The following is an 18,379-nucleotide window of genomic DNA, read 5'->3' on the forward strand; positions in this document are numbered from 1 at the left end:
CAACTTAATTCAAATTTTAGCATTTTGATTTCTTGACACAAAAAAAATCGAATATGGTAAGATTTTTTTTCAAATTCTCAATGTGCATTTCTAAGAAATGCATTTGATAAGAATATATTTTTACTTAGTAAACAAGACTTTCTGTGCTTGTAGAAATATAGCTTCTTTATGAAATAATCTTTCTAACTTTATACAGTTTCATTTTTTTTTTTTGCTTACATGTGTGCATGCATCTTTACAAGAGGCTCGAGTTATCACATTCAATTTGAAATAACATGTTTTTATCTTTTTTTTAACTTTCCAGTTCAAAGAGTTTTACCCCCTTTTTTTTATTTCATTTATTGAAATGTTATTTTATATGAACAATAGTGTGAACATTGGAGAAGCATGACTTTTTTCATCACTTTTTACAGTGAGTGTGAACTAATATATATATATGTGTGTGTGTGTTACAGAAGAGCAGAAAAACATTGATACCGTCAGTTTCAAATCCAACACAAAAGGGAACCTATGGGGGACTTTCTTCAGTTACTGTTTATATCTGTTTTCTCGGAAATAGTGTTCTATATGCTCCACAGATTGCTGTGTTGTTTGAAATTCCCAATGTTATTTTACATTTCAAAGTAATCTGTGCAGCATGCGGGACACTATTTCCGGGGAAACAAAGGCTACAGAAAGTCCAGCATAGGAATCAGAGACTGGTTCTATTGTGTGTTGGATTTGAAATCGACGGTTTCTGATCTTCTGTTACATATATATAATGCTCTTCTTTTTCTGGGGGTTCTTACACGGAAATATATATATATATAAATTCGATGGGCAGATGGGAGTTTTTACCTTAAGGCTGTCTACAAACTACTTTGAATTATCTATTATAGTTTTTTCATGATGCTTTTAAAAAATTCCAAATATTTTTAGTATGGTTCAAGTTGAGCTGATTTTTCTCATTTAAGCATTTCAGTAAATTCAATATCCGCCATTCTGAAAGTTAACCTCTTGTCTCTCTAATGACCCTATCCCTTCTCCCTTTCTTTTTTTTTTTTTTTTTTTTTTCAAATGTGGATGCCAGAGTAAATTCAAATATTTATTTTTAATTAAAAAAAATGAAAGACAAAAACAAAAATCTATTCTAAAAAAACATTCAGAGTTAATATTTCACCCTTTACCAACAATTAAAAGTGGGCAGGATACATGTATTCCCTCTGGTACTTAGTCTTCATTCATTCTTTGTTTTTGTCTTTAGAAATTTCTAAAATCAAATATCCTTAGCCTTCGAATGGTTCTGACATGCATAATATTTTTTTTTCAAAAGAAAGTTAATGTCAATCTAAAATGATAACTAAATAATGAAAAAAGCAGTCATGTTGAAGTAGATGTGAGTATAAAAACAAAAAGGTTTTTTTTTATGAAAATGAGATGAGAATTTAGAAAGAGTGAACTTTATTATAACGGAGATGCTGTGTGTGTATAGAAAACCCTGAATCTTATGAAATAAGAACGTTGTGGTAAAAATAACTACTATCATTATATGTAATTCCACTGGTACATAAATACAGGATGGTCAAAAAATTTACCACCGTGGTCATTTTAAATAATATTTCAAGTGTTGATAACAAACAAAAAAAATCACAATCATTATAGTAAAAAATGAATCGATAATTATTTTGTTTTATGGTATTAGTATGCCTGGATGTTTAAGTTACAGGCTACCTGCTATAAAAGGTTTATTTTTTAAGGGAATTTTTGCTCACCTTTTCGGTAAAACATAAATTGGGTTGAATCATTTTGATTATTCAGAATCCTATTTGCATTTTGAATGCTATACTCACAACGTTTCGACCGATGTAACCTCCGATCTTATTCAAGTGCATCTTGTCAACATCAAACTAAACTGAACTCTTTATTTAATCCATGAGGGTAGATAGTTCTTGTTTTATCAGCCATAATCGAGTAGATAAATAAAATAAATAAGTATTTTTTTTTATTTTATTCGTATTTAGTATCATCTGTTATGATGATTGAACCTTCAATTGTCAGAAGATTGTCACTTGGTAGTAATTGTTACTTAACACTTTTATCTGTTGTTTCATGTGAAAATAAGTCGTAATAATTATCATTCTTCATCTCCAAATTTCCTAAATATAAATTTCGTTTGATTAAAATTTGCTCCAAAATTTGTAAAATGTAAACAAAAATTTTGCCAAAAAGATAGTCAAGATTGGTTTTTAAGAAATAACCGTCATTATCTATGCAGAAGTTTGGAATTAGTATTAAAAAATTTACCTGTAAAATAGGGGCCGCATTATCATTGGCATATTTGTGGGCAAGTTACATAAACCGCCGGAAGGTATTGAATGAAAACTATTGTTTTTTTTTTCTTTTACCGAAAATGATGGCCAATCTTTAAAACGCTAGCAAACAGTTAAAAATTAAAAAAAAAAAGAAAACCATAAACAATCATTATATTGTAATGTCAATGAAAATAAAAAAGGCACTTCTGCAGTTTATGTACCATGCTGAAATAATGTTATTCTTTAAAAAGCCATTGGGAAGGGTTTTTAAAAAAACATTTTTTGAACTATTTTGTGCTTTCACTTAACAATGTAATAAAAAACGATAAAAAAATTTAATAAACAAAAAGATACCGTTTGTCAGTTGTCAGCATCTGCAATTTCATTGGCTAAACATTTCAACACCTTTGACAATAACGCGGTCCCTATTCTGTATAAGTACCTAAGAAAAGAACAGTCAAATAAAGTGCATTTCACATTTCATTAATACTAGTAAAATAATTTGTGCCTGGAAAGGTGCATTTTTTACTAGTATGCATGATTTAGTTTATGTCTTTTACAAAATGTAAGAACTTTTATTAAACCTTTATCAGATGAAAGCCTTTGTATTTGGTTCTTTTCTCTCGGTTTCTCTTCTAACACTTTTGCAGATATTAAAAAAAAAAAACACCTTTTTCTTAAATAAGAGTAACCTTTAAGCTTCTCCATTTATTAAATTGTTTTCTGTATACTTAAGAGCTTTCGGCATTTATTTATTTTTTTAATTTATTCTGTTTTCTTTATTTTTTTTGTATTTTCTGACCAAAACTTTCATAGTACTACCATTTTTTGGAAGCTGCTTCATGGTGTCACTTTTAGGATTCCAAAAACGTTTTAAATTAAATGTTTTTGAAATATTTTTAAGATTAATTTACGATATTGCTCTGTTAGAATAAGTTGACTTTTGAAGCATGTCTTATTTTTTATTTTTTCACTATGAATATTTTGTTTAAGTGAATTACATGTATGAAATCTGGGCATATTTTAATCTTGGATTCAGTCGTGCATTTACATGGACATATTTTTTTTTAATAAAAGTAGGTATGTAAGTATATCAGTATGATGCATTTGGAAATAATCTGTGTTGCTGATATTTGTTGACACTCTTTAATGACATTACTCACACAAACAGTGAATTTAGTCCACAAGGCTGGAAATAAGCGAAATTAGACTCAGAGAGACTATCTATAAGGGCTGTCATTTTAATCACTTGACTAACGAACTTATTCGTCAGCAAGAGTTGAATTTATACAAATTCTGAGACACAGGTTTGAATCCTGTTTGAATCTCATTTTTCTCTGTTTTCTTAGTTTAGCCCAACTTAGTTTAGAATAAACAATTTTATTACCTATACAAACAGTGTTAAAAAAAAATAGCAAGATGTTTGGCGATTTTTCAGATTAGCTAAAACAAAAACGAATAGCTAAAGCAAAAACGCGGTGAAAAAATAAATGCACGACAAATGAATTCTATCAAAGGCAAGATAAGTTACTCTTCTACCTACTTGTAATAATTTTTTTGAGTTTTAACTTATTATAAAGTGTTTTTTTTAGTTAAAAATCTAGGTAGTATAAAACGTTAAGTTAGGATGAAAAACAAAATGGTGGCCTCATTCAAAATCGGTCAAAGATATGAAGTAAATAAAAAAAACTGATGGAAGCACATCCAATATCACCAATCATGTGAAAATATGTTTTACCAGTATTTTGTTTAATTGTCCATTTTTGAGCGATTATGGAGGCTCGAATGAGACCACTATTTTGTTTTTTGTTCTTGACAGGTTTCTTATTATTTTAAACTAAACACTCTTTTAAATACTTAATAGATTATTTAAAATAAATTCGAATGTTTACTATATCGTGTGTATATGGTATTTACAAATTTCAGTCAATTTCTATTCATAAAAATGTATGACCTGAAGATATAACTGACATTTCAGAATAGTTTGATACAAAATATTACATTTTTTTTTCCTTTGTAAATACTGCCGATTTTGATAAAGGAAATCTTTGTGAGTCGCTTACACGACCCATCTGCACTTCTCCCTCTCAGCCTGCAGATTGTTTAGAACCGTTTTTTAGTTAATTTAGTTGATTTGAATTCCAAAAATGAAATACATATTGTTTCCTAGATAAAAAGCATTCGTTTTAATGTCTCTCCTTGATGGGAAGTTTATTAGCAAGAAGTATTTCAAAAACTGAATCTAGCAAACAGTAATTTTTCTAAATACAATAATATATTTTTTGAATAAATTACTTAAAATCAAGTTAGCAAGTAGCACAGATGTAGAAACTTCAGAAAATAAACTGGATGATTGCAGAAATAATGGTAAAAGAATGAATTAACAAGTTCATCTTTGGTGTCTTTCTATAATATATAAGAATTTCATTTGTATATTACTGTGGGATATGCTGTGAGATTGTATGTATATAGGCATATACACACACGGATGTAGAAAAGAGGGATATCCGACAGTAATGTATACAAATAAGTAAAACAATCTTTTTATCTGAATTAAACTCTATTCATTCCATATGCCGTTTCAATATCAACTGCCTTCTTCAAATATGACAAAAAAAAAACAAGAAACAAAAAAACAAATGCAATATAATTGACGGAGGAAAAGAAAGAAGTGACAAAGGAGAAGAAGACATGTAAGCAATATGAAATTGATTTCCTCAGTTCATCAACGGAGGTGGTGTGAGGAGGGGGGGGGTTATAAAAATCAATGTCATATTGCTTAAATGTCTCTTTTCTCTTTTTCTTTTCTTCCCCAGCCAATTATTCTTTCCTTGTTCATAATGCTTTCTCTGCTGACTTTTCCATACCTGAAGAAGGTGTATGATTTATCGAAACGTCACACGGTATGAATAAAAGCCTTATTCAGATGTGATCGCTTTCTCTGCTCATCTGTATATTGTTTGTTTGTTTGTGCACGACATTCAACCTAGGCCGGTTGAATCGGATTCCTCCGGAGGAAGAAGGTTCAAGAGAATATTAAATTCACAAACGGTCTCCACTTGCATGTATATCCATGTCAAAGGAGATGACAACGTTAGGTTATTGCAATTCTTGTAACGTGTCGAGGTTCTCTTACATACAGTACCAGGTATTCCCAAATAGTCATCCATTTTGTACTGGCCAGGCTCAACGTTGCTTAACTAATGAGAATCAGTATGTCAACATGAGAACGCCATATGATATAATAAAGGACTAAATCACAAATAAAAATAATAATAATTATGATAATGTCGTTCATCAAATTCGGTCTGTGTTTGTTTTAATATCACATCAGCTGATATTTGGGCTTGATGATCTTAAAAATAGTCTTTCTTCTCCTTTAGATAAATAAGACTTTTATGTTATACCAGCCAAGATTGCACTGGTGTAACGTAAAATATTCCTTTGTAAATATTCTTTTTATCTATAAGAAAAGAAAGACTATTTTTAAGATCGGATTTTTTCGATTTTCAGTACTTATCCGATGAATTTCTGTACAAAACATATCTAAGAACACTGCCAGACATATAAATTAGCTTTGTGTGAAATTTGCAAAAGATAGACTCAGCCGTTTTGGAACCTATGAGGAAGAAACTCACACACATACATAAAGTGACTTTTATATATTATATATATATATATATATATATATATGATTTGTGTACAATATATAACATGAAAATCAAATCTTCGAAGCAGCGAACCTTGCATACACAAAGGACTGAATATCTTTCTATTAGTGCTTTATAACAAAAGGATAAGCCACATTGTTATATAGATATAAAGATGGAAATGCGATTATTAATTAAAATAAGAGATGCTAAAAACAGGTAATAGATTTATATCAGCAATTTTCGTTTTGCTTGTAGTCTTAATCTACGCACAAAACAGATTTCTTGTGAATAAAAATTTAAAAAGTAATCGGACTAAAATTTGTTTTATACATTTTTTTTATTTCTCAGTTTTAAAACCAGAAGAATGGCTAAAACCAAAAATGGTTAATGTCGATTCTTGTAGTAACAGTTGGATTCTTCACCCACCCCTTCACATCATCATCATCTTTTGTATTCTTCTGTATAACACAATAGAAGTGTCTTATCTTAATTAAGAATATAATCTTATTCTCCTCTGCTTGAAAAATTGCAGCAGGTGAAGAAGGAAAACTACCAAAACTATGACTGAATCGCTTTCTTCTATAAGAGGAGGACGGGGCGGGGCCGTTCGGCTTATGTCGTCATATTCGTCTTATTGGTTCCTCCTCCTCCAAATAATATTAATTCAAAAACAAAGAAATAATATCAAGCTTTAGAATTCTATCTGCTAAAATAAAATAATAGATAATCTGTATGTGAACATTTCGTCTAATTATTTCCCCCACCTCTCTCTATTTGTGAGTGTTGCTTGTCTAAGCACTCAAATACGAAATCACCTTTAAAAGTTTTTGTCCGCCCAAACTTGATCCTCCGCCAAACACCTTGCTTCTTTGCACTGATTCGTTCATCGTCTTAAAAAGAATAAACAGAAAGAATTTCGCATTGAAATTTTTTTAAAAAATTCCACCTTCTTATCGTTTGGTTTAAGCCTCCCTAAGCTTTGCATCTGATCGCTTGTCGTCGTTGTCGGAATAACGTTTGTGTCACTTACCATTTTTTTTTTTTTTTTTTTTTCGCTCAGAATGAACCCCTTCCCACGTGCCCTCTATTAATGCTGACAGCTTAGTCTCTTGACTTAGAAAATGCTTTTATACATAGCGCTTAGATTTTTGTTGCGATTCTAAATTTTCTTCATCTGCTGCCGTAAGAGGATCTTCTCTGGCTGGCAGTTCAAAAACCTGGGGGAGGGGGTTGGGGAGGGTGTAAAGAAATCTCAAATCAAGTCTATCAATGCATCCAGAGGTTTGTTTTATGAGAAAGAGAAGGTAGGCTTAGTGGATTGGAGGGGGGGGGGCGGGTAGACGGCTGTATTAGTGTTTTACTTGAGCATAATCTTTTCCTCTACTTCAAAATCACAGCGAGAAGTATCCCCCAGCCGTATTATAACACACCTGGAAATCATCAAAAGGATTCGTTTTCCGATGCTCCTTATGGTCCTTCCTGAAAATTTCCCCCACCCCCTTGTTTGAAAGGTGTGGAGATTTACTCTCTAAAAATATTGCGCTAGTTTATAAGATTTGATTTCTTCTCGAAATCTCCCTTCAAATTTTCAAACAGATTTTCTTATCGTTTGCCAATCTCTATCCATTGTTCTTCATCCAACCTCCCGGATGTTTTTTCTTTTATGATTATTTTACATTTGAATCTTCTTTAAAAGTCATCCTTTGTTTAATTTTATTCGTTTGTTATTTGTATTTTCATCTCACATCCTGTTACTTTAACCCCCCCCCCCAAATGGTTGGTTTTACTTTTCACAATTTTTGCATCAGATTATTTAGAAATACTTTTTGCCTATACTGAACAAAACAACTTCCCTTCTCTCTTCTACCATATACCCTTCCACACTCCCGCACATTTTCTTCTTTTTTTTTCTCATCTTCTCTTTTGCTTTCTATCGGATGATGATCTTATGGAGAGAGAGAGAGAGAGAGAGAGAGAGAGAGAGAGAGAGAGAGAGAGAGAGAGAGAGAGAGAGACCCCTCCCTATCTCCTATTCTATACAAACAACTTTCATCTTTCTCAAAATCCTAGACTTTGATTTTTTTCTTTCTTTTTTACAAAACTCTTGTGCATCCAGGTGAGCAGCTTAGTCAGAATCATCCAGCATTAACATTTTTAACCGCCCGCCCCACCACCACCACCACCACCATCCGCTTCGCTTATTTGGTCTTTTTCATTTGCTATTATTGTCTCTGCTTTCTTAACCCGCTGTTTGTTGCTGTTAACAGTTCATCTCTTTATTTCAACATTTCGACTTCTACACCCCCACCCCCATCCCACCTCACCCGGGGTCTACGCCTAGATTGGCATTGTCTTCTTTCTGGCGATTACAGCTTCTTACACAGTCAAGCGTGAAGAAGTAAAAACGGATTCAGACTCGGAGATAAAAGTGTTTATTTTTGTAGATGACGTCTTTTAACACTTTGATCTACTTGCTTCCCTTTTTGATATATCTCACCCACCCCTCCCTCCCTCCTTTTATTATCAACGGAATTATTTCGACAACAAACTGGCCTTCTGATGGAAGATTCCAAACGACAACTACAACCACGACGGACTATCTCGTCCCAGAGCTGGAAGACGTGAGACAGGAGTCGTAAAGTGGGATTGAAGAAACACCCTTCCCAGGAGGAGGAGCACTAGCCTACCAGAGATGTCTAGGCAGCCCCGCCGGCATTCCCCGGTAGAAGCGTCTCATACGATTAGTAATAAACTAACCTTTTCTCAAAAAAGGAGTAAAATCCTAGGAGGGTTGACCTCCTAGAAATGCACAAGACTAGCAACATACCACGGTCAACAGAGAAAATGGCATCTCAACAGTGGCCTAGTCTGTTATTCTGACAGAAAAAAAAAAAAAAAAAAAAACGTGGCTGCCCGTTTCTTTTTTTTTTTTTTTTTTTTTTTTTTGTATTTATTTGTAATCGAATATTTATTGAAAAATACAACAGCATGAAATAAAATGAGAATAAGTACAGTAGAATCCCAGGATACTGTGGCCCTAGAATATCAGCCCCTGATTACGGTAGTTACCCCGCCTTACGGTTATTTTATAATGTTATTTGATTATATACTGTACTGTTACTAATTTTAATGCCGTATCTCGGGGTTCTACTGTAATTTAATTATACAATTAAATCCACTAGAATGCATTCTTATTTCTTCATAGACAAGTCAGACATTTTAATGTTTTCGTTGCAAAAAAAAAAAAAAAAAGTTTAAAAAAAAAGTAAATTACTGTGTGGCATTTCAAAATTTTAAAGAAATTTTTGGAAGCATTTAAACTGTCAAATAGGTATTTTTTGTAGTTCTTATTAAATTAAACGATTGAACCTTTGGGGAACTACCTCTGACAAATAATTTTTATAAAAAAAAGATTAAAACATTTTTATAAAAATTTGGTTCTGTAAATGATACTGTGATAATTGAATTTAACTTTTAAAATCCTCTTAAAAAATAATAATTTAGTAAGAGAATAGAAACCACATAGTTTTAGAAAAGATAACAAAGCAAAAAGCCTCCTGGTTAACATCGGTTAGGTGCATCTGAATGAATCTGTTGTATACCTGGGCGTATGGGAATTTTAATGAATCCCTTCATATGTAGTTTCCAAAAGGGTGGTTAATAATCCCCCTCTCCCTCATTCCAAAATTATTTTGAAAATATGATCCTTCCCTCCTCATCCTTCTACCATCTACAAACTACATCTATCTTTTCAACAAGGTGCCCCCCCCCGCCCTAAAAAAATCTTTAGGTTGTCCTTTAAATTTGTATAAAGATATTTTTCAAAATTCTCAACTGAAACCGTCGTATTAAATGCCCCTATTTTTTAAATCAAATATTAAATTGTCATCATACTGTGAAATAGTTCATTGGTAGCTTCAGTTGTATTATAGATACAGAGGGTGAGACACATAGATTGATGATAGTATATTATTAATATATAGATTTGTCTATTCTTGCCATCACATATAAAGAAACCCATTTACTCTATTTTGTCTAGATGATTCTATATTATATACATATATATATATATATATATATATATGTATGTATGTTTTTGAATTTTTGAGATGAAGATTGACTATTCATATTACTGTTCTCATCTGGAGTGTTATTTTCATAACGTTTCAGGTGTATTTTGTCAAACTTGAGAATATTTCTATCGAACTCTAAAATTTGCACTGAATTTCGAGCAGAACCTTTTTGAGTAGCATACTCTCGTTCCTTTAGTGATGACCGAGTAGAAGTCCTATGTAATTCGCAATTATATTGTGATTGAACCTTCAACCTCAAGTAGAGTGTAACTTTAGAACTAAATTTGATCGAGGACTTTATCCACTACTAAAGATTTCAGAGTTTGACAAGATACGCTTAAAGAAGGTCAGAGGTTATATCAACCAAAACGTAAAAATAACACTCGAGAATAATAGCCTAAAGAATCCAAATAATACGAAGTTCAATACTAATTTTATGGAAAGATTTGTTGCAGTCATATTTTTCCATAAACAAAATAATTTACTTTAATAGAAACAAACTTTGTCCAATTTGCAAAGCTGTCCTTTATTGTTATTATTATTTGGAGTCATCAGACTACTGTTCTCATCTTGAGTGTCATTTTCACAATGTTTCAGTCGATGTTTCCACATTCCAGTCCGACCTTCTTCAGGTTTATCTTGTCGAACTCGGTAATGTTTCTGTCGAACTCGAGAATTAGGACCTCTATTCAGTCATGACTGATGAAACAAGAGCATGCTACTCCCGTGAAGTAAATGAGGGGTTCCATTCGAAATTCTGTCCAAATTCCTGAGTTTGACAAGATACACCTGAAGAAGGTTAGGGGTTACATCGACTTAAACGTTGTGAAAATTACACTCACGATGAGAACAGTAATCCAATGAATCCAAATAATACGAATAACCAATCGTCATCTCGAAAATTCAGAAACGTCTGTGCTTTATTGTGGATTTTTACACATTTTTATTTTACAAGTTTTAGTTAAAACTTTCTTAATTTCATAAAAGTTTTTGCTATTAACTTGAAAAAAAATCAGTTGTCATCTGCTTATTGTTTAGATTTACAAAAAAAAAAAGTTGTATTAATACTACTGTCACTGCATTGAGTTAATGAATTACATTCATCTGATTTAGCGTATGCATCGTTATGGTCGGTTAAGAGATGGACAAGTACAATTCTTATATAAATAACAATTATGCAAGAGAACTTTTCAAAAATGTTCTTCCTTACAATTGATTTTGACTTATTTTTCAAGACAACTGTCTATTCTGCAATCAAGTTTTTTCATAAATACAAAGAATTTACAATGCGATGATTGCAAATCTCATTCTTAATCGCACCGAAAGGCATTTCTCGTTAATACAACATCTATTTATTTTTAAAAAGCAGTAGAAATGATTCTTGCCTATGAAATGGATGAAAAAAAAAAAACAAAAAAAAAAACGAGAATACCAGAAAAGTTTTAATATAATTTTTAGGTAAAGAGATTATTTTAATCATTATTTTCTTTCTATGACTCTCCGGCCAATGGATTTTAAGTTTTTTTTTTTTTGTTTTTTTTTTTATCTAAGTTTATATATACAATGGATTTTAAGAAGCTTGGTTTTACTTTTTTTCTTTTTTTTTTTTTTTTTTAATTCAGAAGCCTGGAGACTTTTTTGGTGGTAATTTATGAATTTTCACTTTTAAAACTAAATGTTTTTTTTATTATTATTAATTTCGTTGGAAAAATGTCCTCACAGACTGGATAAGAATTTTAGTCTGTGTGTGTGGGGGGGATTTTTGAAGAATTCTTAATCTGAGAATTAGAGAAGAGATTATGGCTTACTATACTTCTTGGAGCATTTAAATAATAATGCAACTGCTTCCAATGTTGATTGATAAGCTATTAAAGATAATGGAATTTCTTTACTCCGCTACCTAAGGGACAGGGGCAGGGAAACAAATCCTAAATTTCTTGCTAAAAGGAACGGCTAAAACCATAATGATAGTCTAAAATATGTGCTTTTATTTTGAAATCAGATTTGACAGATTTCTAAATATTTATTCTGAATAATTAATGCCCAAACATGACAGTGATGTGGAGAACGTTTCAAAAATATACACTGTTTCATACATTTGCATTCTCATATCAAAAACATTGACAATTAGGACATTTGCTTTTTAATACAGGGTGAAACGATAAAATTGTTGCCATAGAAAAGAGGACATGATTCTATTTCCGTTTGGTGAAAACCGGTTTTCTTTTTTTTTTGTTGCAGACCATCTACTAGTTGGCCGGTTGTGTACAAATGCCAAGAGCAATAGGAGCCTTTTATCATGTCTGAAAGTGACACAATGTTCAATGAGTGAGATTCAGAGATGCGCCACTGTACAACTCATGCTCTCTACCGATCCAAGTTATGACAACAGAACCATTGCCAGCACCCTCAAAATACATCGTCGGATTGCCACAAATAACAGGGATGTGCCTAGGGTGATGAAAACAAAATTTCCAGCCACCGTTAATGTCTTTGGTGTGGTTTCAAGTTAGGGTCACATCATGCCACCTCAATCTTTGAAGTCAGCTTGAAAGTCAACACCAAAGTGTACCTGGATTTGCTTAAGAATGCGATGATCCCCTGGTGCAATCAGGTGGCCGCTGGCAGACCTTGGGTGTAGCTGCAGGGCTTGGCACTAGCCCACTAGTCCAAAGAGATCCCATCTTGGCTTCAGAAGGAGTGCTACGACTTTGTACCCTTCTTTCACTGGCCACCTCCTCCCCTGACTTGAACCCACTGAACTACTTCATTTGGCCATATGTCGAGAACATCACCAACATGACCTTCCACAACACCAAAGCCAGCCTGATCACCATCATCCACCAAGTACTGCTGGCGCTTGTGGAAAAGGCATGCTCCCAGTTCCAGACTCATATCAAGGCAGTGATAGAGGATGAAAGCGGCTACATTAAATAGATGTCAGTTCTACTACATAATCAAGTTACTCGAATTTATTTTTTCAATAGAAGTTTTAAAAGACACTTTTATCGTTCCACCCTGTATTTTGCTCATTGGTTGAATTTTTTTCTTTTTTTTTACTAATGAGTCACTGCTTATCAAAGCTAAAAGCCGCTCTAGGATAAGAGTTAATCAAATGGATAGATTGTCAGTTGAATGATGAATAATATATGAATATTGTAAGTAAAAGATGGAATGGATAAAATTTCATGACTTGTAAGGATGGTTTACGGAAAACGGTAGGTAAGTTTGTATTGAAATGTCTCCCCACAACTCTATGGGAGATTTTGTTCGTCACACGTATGTTTGAAATAGCAGCTATCATCTGTAAACTTTTACAATGAATAGACACGTGTTAAGAATACCTGTTTTTACTGAATATAAAAAAATAAATAAAAAAAAAAAAACAATTCTATCAAATTATATTTCAGAAATTTTTCGATGAAAATTGATAAGTTGTATTATTTGAATTGCGTAAGTGTTATTCTTAGTTGTGGCTGATATATTTTTCGATCTTCAAGTGTATTTGGTCAAACTCGGGAATCCGTAGATCCACATGAACTCATATAAAGTGCTAAGTAGTAATCAGTTCTAAATGACAGTCTTCTGGAGGTTGAAGGTTCAATCCTCATTATAGGTAATACTTAGAATACAATAAGTAATTACTTCTATCCGGTCATGGCTGACAGAATGAGAGCAATCTATCTCGTGAATTAAATACTCTATTTGGTTCAAAATCTGACAAAGATTCTAGAGTTTGGCAAGATACATCTGAAGAAACTTTATATTTTAAGTTTATAGTTTATATTGAACAAAAAAAAAAAAAAAATTGTAAGAATTATATGAACGAGAATAAAAATAATCCAATAATCTAATATTTCAAAAATGTGATATCATTTGAGTAAAATTTCTTTTATCTATTGAGGCTATTTGAAAATATGTGAAATAGATCCACTATTGTGTGTTGATGGTGGTGGTGGTGGGGGATAAAAGTATATAGTAAATGTGTGAAATTTTTTTGACAAAACTTGAAATTCGTGTGATGAAAACAATGAAATACCTTTTTCTTTTTAAATCCTTTTTGCAACCGTTTTCAAGTCCTCATCTACTAAAATTTCAGTTTGTTTTATTTAAATATTTTTCTGTCAAAATTTTATACCTTATAATCTTATTAGCTTACGAAGTCGCAAGGATTTTGGTAATGCATTCCATTTTGGATCCTATTTTTTAATTTTTTTTTTTGTTTTGTATTCATTGTTTTTCAGACTTTGTGTATTTTCAAAACCTATGAGGGCGGTGTGTAGGGGGTCAGGTATCTTTCAAAAAGTGAGACACAGATCTTCGAGTCATTCAAATCTTTTAAGCTTATTAATTGATTCCATTTTGGGTTTAGGATTTAATGATTCTCACTTTTTCTTTTCTTCAGAAACTTTTTTTTAAACCTCTTACTTTTAAAAATGGATTTTCAAAACACCTTTTTATAACAAACAAACCTTGAAAATATGGGGAAAATTTCTCTTTAATTCTTTTTTCTGGATTTCATCTTAAAATCTCATCTTCCTTTTTATTCATTTCATACAGATTTCTAAAATCTGTCTTCAATCTTTTGACTGATTGATTTTTGGTTTCCATGGATATCACACATCATGATCAAATCCGCCAAGATATTCAGACAAAACTTTGAAACAAAACTTTGAAAAATTAGCTACTTCAAAGTGTGTCAGATGTTTTACATGTTGCTCAGCCATTTGTTAGAGGATGGAAAATGGAAAACTTGAGTTTTAAACCAACACATTTCAGGTGAAAACATTATGTACCTACATGTCATGTCGAAATTAGTGTGAATTAAAAAAAATTACAAAAAAAATCATCCAGTAGATGTGCTAGATGTATTTTTAACAAAAAAAAAAAAAAAATCATCCAGAATTACATTTTGAGATGTAAGATGTCATAAAGAATTCGTTGCACAATTCTGCCACATTAAAACATATGATCAAACTTGATAATTTAATAAATTCTATTTTTACTTCTAAATATTTTTCTATTTGATCATTTTTTTCATAATTTTTGGAATTCATACTAATTTTGACATTACACAGAAGTAATGTTTTCACCTGAAAGGCATTGGTTTAAAACATCACTAATCTGCCCAAGCACCAAAATTTGTCCTTGAAATCACGGATTTTAATCAAACAAATTTGCATAGCAGATAGCATCCATTTTTGAAAATGTAGTTTAAGGGCAATTTAAGTAGCTGAGTAGTAGAGAATTGATTTTTGTGATTTTCTCAATGTTATTAGTGTTGTATTAGAAGTTTTTATTGCAGTTTGAACCATTATTGTGGCTTTATTATACTTATAATATATAGCATAATCATGTTGACACTGAAATTAAGCAATGTTGAGCCTGGTCAGTACCAGATGGGTGACCATTTGGAAACACCAGGCACTGTATGAAGGAGGATGTCAACACCTCCCTGCCTAGAACTGTAAAAGCCTGTCATCTCCCCTGACAGGGATATATAAGCAACTGGGGATCACTTGTAAATTTAATATTCCCATGAAACTCTCTCCTTTAGAGGAAGTTGGTTTTACTCGTCTAGAGTGAATGCGGAATTGAAATTATGGTTATAATAGATTTATAGACATTTTTATTTATTACAAAGCTTTCTCCAATATTCAGCCACTATGGTCAATATTTTACCCTGACTATTTTCGATTTTCATCAAAGAAATGGCATCTGACTCATCCAAATGGTATAACTTCTGTGAATTTTTTTTTTCTTGCTTCATCAATGTGTTGAGTCATTATAGCCAGCGATACATTCCAGTAAATTTTTCTTATTTTCATTAAACTTATTATTGAAATAATTTTTTTTTAATTTTTAATTAATTTAATTTGTTTCTTATTTTTCAGAACTCTTTGCTTTCTTTGTCCAAGGGAGAAAGATTGACATCAATATCTGAAGAAAGACGACAAGCATTCAACAGTTGGTACAAAGAGCAACTGCGTAGATCCTCCATGACCATACGTGAGAATCAGCTGAAGTTGGCCTCCTCACTACCTGTCAATTCATCTTTGATGGATGGCCATGTACCACGTCTCGGACCATTACCCCCCAACTCTGTCCTGAAGCCACCTCCATGCATCTCCCCATTAAACAACCCAGCTGCATCCACAGCAGCCACGACATGTGGCACCACCACAATCACCACCCCCTCTCCCGCACAATCGCCTCCTTATGCACTATCTCATGGCAGGACACGTATGCGCACATCGTTTGACCCTGAACACGAGATCCCCAGGCTTCAACGATGGTTCCAGCAGAACCAGCATCCAACACGAGAGCAGATGGTGCACTACCTAAACGAGCTCAACTCCTTGGAGTCACGCAAAGGTCGCAAGCAATTAGATTTGACCAACATTATTTATTGGTTCAAGAATGCACGGGCTGCTTTGCGCAGGGCTAGTAAAAACCTGGAAGACAGTCTCGAAGGTGTTGAAGATAATGCAAATGGTGACACGTACGGCAACCCGGCAGATTCTTTACCTTATCTCCCTAACCGCAATGCAATTTACATTGTGCCTCACCCACTCCACACAACATATGCAAAAGACTGTGTCAACGCCATGGACATGACGACCACAAGTCATCATCATCATGATGATGGTAATAAGCCCCTGGACGTGAGTAAAAAAAAGATGGATTCCCTTAAAGCTGCTGAAGCCTCCTCCCCATCCCTTCCAATCCCGCTCCCTCGTACGTCATCCGATGAGAACATGAAAGAGAAACTAGACAATAATAAGTGTTACCCACCCTCAGATGAAGGTGGTATCAACCTTGCTCCCCAACGTGACAATCTGGACAACGTCAGCCCCAAGGATGACAGCACGTTCAACAATACAAGGTTTCGCGACAGTTTAGAGAGCACAAGTTCCAAAGAGGAAACCTCCTCATTCAACCACTCAAGTGTGAAAGACGACCTTCCTTACAATCACACAAGTAGCTCAAAAGAGAATGAGGAAGGTGCCGCCATTCACAACCACAAAAAGTTTAAAGACGAGGAAATGGACTGCGATGACGGTGACTCATCTATTGATGACAACCGATCATTAGACATCAACTCTATGTCTAGTCAAGATGTTGACCAGTTTAACATAGTGGTCAAGCAAGAGATCGATGACAGCAAGTCACCAGACAGTGTGAATATGAAGCCAATGTCCGGCAGCGGTCTGTCGCAGACCCTGCAGGTCCCTGGCCACATGCCACACGGCCTACCCATGCATTACCTCTCCTACAACGCCCAGTATTACAACCAGTTACAGGAGAAATCGCACTCAAAGTCTCACAGTCTCAGCCTGGAGAAGAAGAGACGTACTCGTGTCTTCATCGACCCACTCACAGAAATTCCAAAACTAGAGAAATGGTTTGCTGAAGAAACGCACCCATCGGCTTATATGATTGATAAATATTGTGAAGAACTCAACCAGTCGGAATATCGACAAAAATTTCCCAAGCTCGAATCTAAGAATGTTCAGCTGTGGTTTAAAAACCACCGTGCAAAAATAAAGCGAATACGCTTGGATTTTGGTGACAAACCGTCAGGTGTGTGTCTTGACAATTCTTTAGAACTTACAGAAGTTTCCGATATGGGCTGAGCCTTTTTCTTTGAATCAGACATTGGCCCAGTACATATTTACAACTGCCGCAAGAAGTTTTAGTATTATGTATAGATCTCAAGAAGAAATAAATAATGGCACTCCCTTTCCAATTGTCATGTGAGTTTGGAAATTTAATATATAAACAAAAATCCACAAATTTATAATGAAAATGTTTGAAAAAGAATGGACAGTAACTGATCGCCCCCTCAATTGTCTCTTCATGGCTTCTAGAATCAAAAAGAAATTATTTTTTAAACATTGGCATGACATATTTTTTTTTCTGCAAAGTGATTTTATTTTGTCTGTTGAGATTGTAGACGATCACAAAATGTTGTTTTCTCACACCCCCACCATTCGTGTCTTTTTTTTTGTTTGTTTTTTATCCTTCTCGCGAAACAAAAAAATTTTAATTTCTCAAATTGGAAAAAAAAAGTTTTTAAAATATTAACTTTTTGTCTGGCGTTTGTAAATTGTTAGGATCTAGGTTCAAGCTGAAAAAGAAATAAATAGAAAAAAAAACTTTCATTTGACCCAGCATTAAAACAAAAAGATTACAAAACAAACAACAACAAAAAAGATGTAACAAAGAAAAAAATGAAGAGAAGATATAAATGCATGGTACTATTTTTTTTTTTTAAGCAATTTCATTTTATTTGAACTGAAATATTTTTTCTACTTTGTGGAATTATGATATTGCCATTTTTATCTCCATTCAATACTCT

The 18,379-nt window shown here is 33.1% G+C and overlaps 1 protein-coding gene across 2 annotated transcripts in view; it reads left to right on the plus strand.

The window, feature by feature from the left end:
- The window catches only part of LOC145279691 (homeobox protein dve-1-like), a 351,973-nt gene extending 334,072 nt beyond the window's left edge, over positions 1-17,901 (plus strand). For both annotated transcript variants that reach the window (XM_080130970.1, XM_080130971.1), the window contains exon 6: positions 15,912-17,901. In XM_080130970.1, the coding sequence (XP_079987096.1) occupies positions 15,912-17,654 (1,743 nt within the window). In that variant the 3' untranslated portion in view covers positions 17,655-17,901. The remainder of the gene's footprint in view (positions 1-15,911) is intronic.
- Positions 17,902-18,379: the final 478 nt, after the last annotated feature.

Source organism: Euprymna scolopes, chromosome 7 (assembly GCF_053919585.1).
Source record: "Euprymna scolopes isolate OS-2025 chromosome 7, ASM5391958v1, whole genome shotgun sequence".
NCBI classification, from domain to species: Eukaryota; Metazoa; Mollusca; class Cephalopoda; order Sepiida; family Sepiolidae; genus Euprymna; species Euprymna scolopes.